Source organism: Bos javanicus, chromosome 15 (genome assembly GCF_032452875.1).
Source record: "Bos javanicus breed banteng chromosome 15, ARS-OSU_banteng_1.0, whole genome shotgun sequence".
NCBI lineage: Eukaryota > Metazoa > Chordata > Mammalia > Artiodactyla > Bovidae > Bos > Bos javanicus.
This window is the reverse complement of record NC_083882.1, coordinates 5,491,048-5,499,438: the sequence shown is the minus strand read 5'-3', so window position 1 is coordinate 5,499,438 and position 8,391 is coordinate 5,491,048. Positions and strand designations below refer to the sequence as shown.

At 34.3% G+C, this 8,391-nt stretch overlaps 1 protein-coding gene across 4 annotated transcripts in view; it reads right to left on the bottom strand.

Moving 5' to 3' along the window:
* Positions 1-5,835: 5,835 nt before the first annotated feature.
* Positions 5,836-8,391, bottom strand: part of DCUN1D5 (defective in cullin neddylation 1 domain containing 5) — a 29,006-nt gene continuing 26,450 nt past the window's right edge. For all 4 annotated transcript variants that reach the window (XM_061440088.1, XM_061440090.1, XM_061440089.1 and 1 more), the window contains one exon: positions 5,836-6,431. In XM_061440088.1, the coding sequence (XP_061296072.1) occupies positions 6,376-6,431 (56 nt within the window). In that variant the 3' untranslated portion in view covers positions 5,836-6,375. The remainder of the gene's footprint in view (positions 6,432-8,391) is intronic.

Here is an 8,391-nt window from a genome sequence, read left to right as displayed (position 1 = left end):
ACAGGATGGAAAAACTTGTTTAAAAAAAAAAACTAGTTAATTGAACAACAGAATGGTTCAAAATTGGAAAAGGAGTATGTCAAGACTGTATACTGTCACCCTGCTTATTTAAATCATGCAGAGTACATCATGCGAAATACCGGGCTAGATGAAGCACAAAGCTGGAATCAAGATTCCCAGGAGAAACATTAATAACCTGAGATATGCAGATGACACCACTGTTATGGCAGAAAACAAAGAGGAACTAAAGAGCCTCTTGATGAAGGTGAGAGAGTGAAAACACTGACTCAAAACTCAACATCCAAAACACGAAGATCAGGCATCCAATCCCATCACTTCATGGCAAATAGATGGAGAAACAATGGAAACAGTGACAGACTTTATTTTCTTGGACTCCAAAATCACTGCAGATGGTGATTGCAGCCATGAAATTAAAAGATGCTTGTTCCTAAGAAGAAAAGCTATGACAAACCTAGATAGTGTATTAAAAAGCAGAGACATTACTTTGTCGACAAAGGTCCATCTAGTCAAAGCTATGGTTTTTCCAGTAGTCATGTACAGTTGTTAAGAGTTGGACCATAAAGAAAGCTGAACGCCGAGGAATTGATGCTTTTGAACTGTAGTGCTGGAGTAGACTCTTGAGAGTCCCTTGGACAGCAAGGAGATCAAACCAGTCCACTCTAAAGGAAATCAATCCCGAATATTCATTGGAAGGACTGATTTTGAAGCTCCAATACTTTGGCTACCTGATGTGAAGAAATGACTTACTGGAAAAGACCCTTATGCTGGGCAAGACTGAAGGCAAGAGAAGGGGATATCAGAGGATGAGATGGCTGAATGGCATCATTGACTCAACGGACATGAGTTTGGGCGAGGCCTGATGTGCTACAGTCCATGGGGCAAGAGTCAGACATGACTGAGCGACTGAACAACAACAAATTGCTTTCTATTTAATTATCTAGGTGTATTCATTCAACATTTACTTAGCACTGTGGATAGGGCACTGTTCTGAAGTTCCTAAAGGTACTGGTAAGTATATTATTTTACAGACAACAAAACTGAAGATGACAGAAGTGACTTGTTTAAAACTGACGTAACAAGGATGTGGCAAAGAGGAGATCAAATCAGGCTTCTCTGATGTTACTTCTATAAACTTTCTCAATATTCATAGCAGTTTCAAGAAAAGATATAAATCCAAAAACAGGTAAAGTTTCTGCATTTGTAGATAAAAGTAAAAGTGTACAAACTTGCTATAAGTCATCTGATTTGTATGACAGAATAATACAAGGAAAGAACTAAGGGTAAACTAATTGTACTTAATGTAATATTCATAAAAAATAATTTTGCTAAGTTTGGTAAATTAATAATACTAAGTCTCTAACAACAAGTTATTGAAATAATTTATCTTTTATCTTTCCTCTTTCACATGCACATTTCCTCTTCAAATGCAACTGACAGCAGTCATATGGAAGCAAATTCTCTTTTCACCAAAATATGTGAAAACTTTTATCCACGCTATTTTCTACATGAAAAAACAAATTATGGGTGATATACAATTTACTTACACACATAGCGATTTGGGTAAAGCTGGTTTTATATATATCCATTTTGCTTATTTTTGTTGGCTTTTAAAAATAATTGTCTCATACTGGAATATTTCATAATACCCACAATTTTACTTCATACTTAAAATAATCCATCATGTATGGCAGTTTTCCTTATTACTCTAAAGCTGAGAAAAACAAAATTGCAAGTGATAAAACTTCTTCAACATGATATAATTTGGGGGAAAACTAAGAAATTTTTAATATACGTTTTACATTTGTGGAGCACAGATCCATAAAATACAACAAAGCTCCAAAAAAACTGGCACTCTAAGGTAAGAATTCATACTCATGTTAAAGTCTAATCCTTTTACTGGATATATTTTGAAGAATATTTAACACATGATAAACCAGAACCCATGTAAAAATAAGCCATATTATAAAAGGTTTAATAAATAAAAGCACACAAAATAAAAAGAAAATGATCAAATGAACAACGGGTCTAGGAACAAAGCAGCACAATCTGTACAGGACACAAAAGACTGTAAGATGGAGATAGCAAATTTATTTTTTATTAAGACTGGTATTTGACGAAAAGTAAATAAATTGTGCTTTAAAAGAGCTAAAGATTTGCTTCAGTGAAGTAAAAATCCACTAGAAAAGCCTCTACAATAAACAGTGAATTAGAAATAATTCACCTGAGGTTTGGGGCAGGAATTTACCTTTTCATAATCTGTATCTATATAAATTTGACCATAAAAGTCAGACTGTTGTTTAGGCTTCCACATTACTACTTATAGGTAACCAGGTTTATCAACAAAAAAGACCAGATCTTAAGCAACTTGTCTGGTTGTTAACAAATATTTATAAAACTATATTCATTAAAAAATTACATGATCTAGAATATTTAATAATCCAGACCAGCCTTTCCTGACAAAATCAAAGATATTTTGCTGTTATTTCTCTTTTCTCCTGAAGAGTAAATAAACACTACCTTGAAATGTTTCCACGTAATGATTCCTAATATCACTCAAGAAATATACTATCTCAAGAAAAAGAGAATTCTTTATGAATTCTTTAGAAGTACGATTAAGAGATGGCTTTGCCTTTTCTCTTAGTTTAACAGAGAAATGCATTTAAATTATGTAAATTAAAGTGTCCTCAACTTATTTGATGCTTTAGACATTTAGTAAGCACATGAGATGTGCTACAAAACTTTAGGCCCTAAGAGCCTTGAGAGCCCAAACAAAACTTTATTGAATTAGGAATGATCACAACAGTTTTAAGTACCCTTCAAGAAAGCAGTTTTTAAAAAAAAGTCAGTATTCTTGTTTATCAAGCTGAGTATGTAATATATTTCAAATAAATGCTTTCATAACTTCACATCATCAATTAAGGAGAAAGGACATGTTTTGACAAAGAAATCATTTGTTCAAAGTAAAATGTTTCATTGCTAATACTCTACATTAACTACTATGCTTTAAAATTCTACTATCCTACTCACCTCCCCACACAAAGTGATGGCATTAATTCTACTAAAGATAAATTTTTGGCTCACTAGATGAAAAAGGCATTTGAATTTAAGAGAAGTACTATTCAGGGTCAATCTAACATTCCCATAGAAGGCCCTCAAATTCCAGTTTAAGAAATACTTGTGTGTAGTCGGTCGCTAAGTCATGTCTGACTCTTTGCGACCCCATGGACTGTAGCCCACCAGGCTCCTCTGTCCATGGGATTTTCCAGGCAAGAATACTGGAGTGGGTTGCCATTTCCTTCTCCAGGGGATCTTCTAGACCCAAGGGATCAAACCCACATCTCCTACTTGGCAGGTGGATCCTTTACCACTGAGCCACCAGGGAGCCCTTTAAGAAACACTAGAGTACTTCAAAGTAAAACTCAAGTCAAAAAACCTGTACATTACACATAAAAATACTACAACCAAAAATGGATTACGTCAAGAATTTTACTGTGAGCAGTCAAAAAAGAAGACATTGTAAGACAATAAGAGATAACATTGCAATAAAGTCAGATAAGCCCACAACACACCATTTTCTATCTCCTATTCAAATAAGTTACCTGAATAACTGGCAAGTTCCTAAAGATACTATGCCTTGTTAATAAATCACTGGCTTCAAGGGGTTGGGAGACAACCTCTCCATCCACTCACAGTTCAGAATCAACACCTGGCTCTACTTTCTTCCAGTAGTATTCCATCTGTATGTTATTCTATAAGAAGAAAGTAGTTTCTAATTATAAAGCACCAGTGAATTTTATTCCACATTAAAGGAAGTTTTACAACAGGATTCCTGGGAAGGCACTTAAAGCTAACTAGTTAAAACAAGAGCCCCAACAGAAGATTTGTTATTCATACTGCTGGCTCCTTAATACTATCCTCTTTACTTACACTACTTAACCTCTTGATCATTAGTTCCAATAAATTAAATTATGTTCAAATACTAATTAAAAAAGAAATGACCAGAAGGGACAAGCCCATATCCTGAGATGAATGAGGCAGAGTTAAGTTTGCTTCCAAAATAAGTTGAGTTATGACTCTAAGAAGGTTGGAGAATTAGAAAGAGCAGAGTAAACCAAGCACAGACTGAGTAAAATGGGGCTGTTGACTTCAGGATAAAGTAAGTTTCATTTAAATTTCCAGATTCAAAGTCTTAAAGGAATCTTTGGATAAGTAAGCAAAGTAAATTGTTTCATATATTTTATTTCTTTAAAAGGCATCTATAATTTTTAAATGTTTCTTATAAAGACAAAACAATTTTGTTCAGGCCATAAATTGACAACTTATAAAATTTCATTTAAATTATATATTTTGGAATTAAATAAAGATGGGCAATATTCTTCAAATTCACAAGTTGTTCCCTGAAGAGTCATATCATAAAGATTCAAATGTCTAAAACCTAAGTGCTTTACAGTCATCCCGCAGGACGTAAAGGACACTGGCTCCAGCAGCTGCCGAGTTTACCAAAATCTGCAGATGCTCAAGAGCCACAGTTGGTCCTCTATCCCACAGGTCCTGTTATACACGGATGCAGGGTCCACAGACACAGAGAGTTGATTGCGTATTTACTGAAAACAAATCTGCCTATAAGCAGAACCACACGGTTCAAACCCATGTTGTTCGAGGACTGACACTACTTATAATACATTTAATACTAAAACACCAGTCATAATGTCGTAACACTCACTGTCAGTATGCTCAGTTCCAATAATTCAGTGATTCTAATACTTGACACAGTATTCCAGGAAAATTATCCTTATCAGACATTTAAGGGAAAAACTGTTTTCCATTATTATATCAGTGTTTCACAAAGTCGTACATAGTGATGTCATGAAGAAATAAAAACGGCAATCATTCTTTCTCAACCAAAAAGCAAAAAAAAAAAAGCAAAAACATAAAATTATTTAAAATGCTATTCTCCCTAAGTAATCACTACTGTAATCACTCATTAAATTCACCACCAAAAACCAACCTTTACCTTAAATCCCAATAGAAATGTTATTATGGAAAAGCAACCTATTTGCTTTTCTCCATATAATTAGGAATTACATTCCTGAAGCTGTGACTTGACTGTAAATGTGAACACGGTTTTCATTTCACTGGGATATTGGATGGTTTAAGAGGAATGTAAAAACAGCCCTGCTGCTAGTCCAAAAAGACACCTTTTGTGTGAATTAGAAAAAAGACGGTCCTGTCTTCAGGAAACTTCACTGCCAACGGTCAGAGAATTGTGACAATTAGCAATGTAATTTGTACCAATGTAAATGGTACCCTTGAGTTGTGCACAATTACACCCAGAATTCTCCCATGAGTCCGTATTCTCGTTTTTCTAATACATATTTTAACTAAATCCACAACATCAGAGCTAAGGTTCTCAAATAACCAAAAAGAAGGGGGATTGGGATGGAGTGGTCCTCAACACAACTCCCCAAATCACGAAATGATAGTTAAAAAGATCACATATATGTCACGAACAACAACAATAATGATGATATACAGCTTCAATAATGGTCTTAATTTTCCCATAAGGCTAACTGATTTTGAGACCATTAATATATGAAACTTGCTCTAATATAATGGAATTTTAAACTGATAGAATACAGAAAACGTAAAATTCACATTAAGAGTATACATACGATGCTGATTTATACTTATTGACAATACTATTTAATGGTTAGAAAACAAAGTAACAACACAATAATCTTTCCAACTGTAAACTTTTCAGATAAAGAATATGCATAATATGTTGGCAACTTTCACAGAAAACCACAGCTAAACTTGCCCAATATCCAGAAACGTATTTTATTAGCTGCATCAGAAATTACCCAAGAAGTCAAGACCAATAAATATTCTTTCTGATTGTGCAGAGATGAATATATGAGCTATACCATGAACAGAGTACATTGCCAAATATTAAGACTGTTTAAAACCTTTAAAATTCCACAAATTTCTGGTATGACAGACTTCTAAAATTCAAGAATTAAAATTTACAAAAATAAATACCACTCTTGACACTCAACGGACATCTTCACTTTAAGGCCTTTGTCACAAATCTGAATCTTTATTGTTCTGAAATAAATGTTATAAACATAACTCAAACAAAAACTTCAATATTCAGTCTCAGAAGAGGTGTGGCTCAACGCCCATAACATGTAACAAGAAAACGTCCTTTAAAAAAAAAAGGAAAAAAAAAAAAGTACTATGAGAAGTCTTTCATATGAATGAAAATGCACCCCTTAGGTTTTTTCCCCTCTCATCTCATTAGCCTGTACACACGTCAGGATCAAAAGGTTTGCACTTTCTTCACAATACTTCTTGCTATGATGCTTGACGAACTTTATGCCACTCAACAAATTCATCAAGAAGAACAGGCCCTAGAAATAAAAGAAACAACTTTTATTAGAATTCAGTGAACTTATCTCTTAAATTATATAAAACAAACTCTATGGTGACAATAGGGAACTGACCTTTCCCTTCTTTAGGTATTTTCCTTCCAGACTCCCTCTTCTACTTAATAGGTGCTTTCTTGGCCATTTGTTTTTTTTTTTTTTTAAATAAAACATAAGGGACTTTCCACAATGGATATTTGTACAAACCACATTCTCAAGATTTAAGTGTTTCATGAACTCTCTGATAACTCGGTCAATATTAACCTCTCCCTTTTTCTAACTGCCCATGGCTTTCTGCCAATTAATTATTAAATAATCTGAAAAGTGTTTTAACGTAGTATTTCTGTTACCTTACCAAGAAATGTGTAAGTGTACTGAAGGTGTGGCCATATACTGTTCCAGGTACAAGACCTACTATAGATCTGAACACAAAGCAAGTACCTAATAAATATCAACACCTGCATTAAGAACTATTGTAAAAAGATATTTTTATATTACAGGGAGTTCAAATTTACTTACTTATAGAAGTCAGATAGGCAATATTTAAACCTCACCGTTTATTGTTTGGAAATGTAGGGAAAACTCATTGCCATAAAGAAATATGCTTGCCCTATTCTTCTTACAACCCTCTGGTGAGCTCACTTTTTCTCTCGCTTTTAATGGATATTTCTCTACTGTAAGAAAAACAGGAGACTAGCATAATAATAAATGACAACTGAAAAGCAACCTAGATGTTGTCATACTGTGGACCAGCACACCAGAAAGCAAGTGCAACATAAGCCACTACGTGGTTCCAACCGAATTCCTATAGAAGAACACAGGAACAGTTCTGTCAGATTTTGTAATTTTTCAAACAAATCTAGAAGCTATATTTTTATTCAAAACCTCTCAGTTAAAACGCTGACTCAAATGCACATGAAAATACATATCTACAGGACAGACATAGTCCTTGAGCTGCCAGTTTACTGCTGTAAGGTATTATTTATAAAAATATTAAATTTTACACTATTTTGTAAATGGAAGACACAATATATACAGAAAGAAATAAAGTTATCCTTTCTTCAGCATTTTGTTTCTTCAGTGTCACAAAAGTCCATTAACCTCAGTTTACATTTGGTGGCTCAGTGGTAAAGAATCTGCCTGCCAATGCAGGAGACCCGTGTTCAATCCCTGGGTTGGGAAGATCTCCTGAAGAAGGAAATGGCAACCCACTCCAGGATTCTTGCCTGGGAAATTCCATGGACAGAGGAGTCTGGAGAGCTATAGTCCATGAGGTCACAAAAGAGTTCAACACGACTTAGCAACCAAACAGCAATAACAATCTTTTCTATACAATGCTTTGCAACATGAAAACAACACATGCAGCCAAACTTGTGATGGGAGTGAAAAACTTACAGCTCTAGAAAATTCATCTGGCTTATCTAAAAATTCATCATTGCCTCCAACACCTATGGCATCCTGGGTTTTCCACTCAAGGGGACTGACAGATATTTTAATCATAGTTTATTGACTGTTTACTCAATAATTTCTGAAGGAAGTTACTTTGACATTATTTGCCATACTGTGAATGGATATTATGATATTAAAGCTTTTGCTACTATAGCTGTTTTGCTTTCCTATTTTTAAAATCATGACTGCACTTTTCTTACATAGTAAAATGCCAGGAAAGCCAGGAATAAAGCAGAATTTTAGCTTCTAGCTGCAGAAATTACATTCTGAATTTAGCTATAGTGCTCTGCTACCAAGTAATTGAAAATATTTCATTTACTAGCACACATTTTATAATGGTGCTCAATCTAAGTTCTCTACCTTCTATACCTGCCTCCCCGCTACACTTCCCACACAATTAAAACAAGAAGGTCTATTAGGAAGTTTAAATCCTTTATAGTAATGCTACACAAATCCACGTTCTCATTTAATAGCTTTAAGAACTATATTTTGGTAA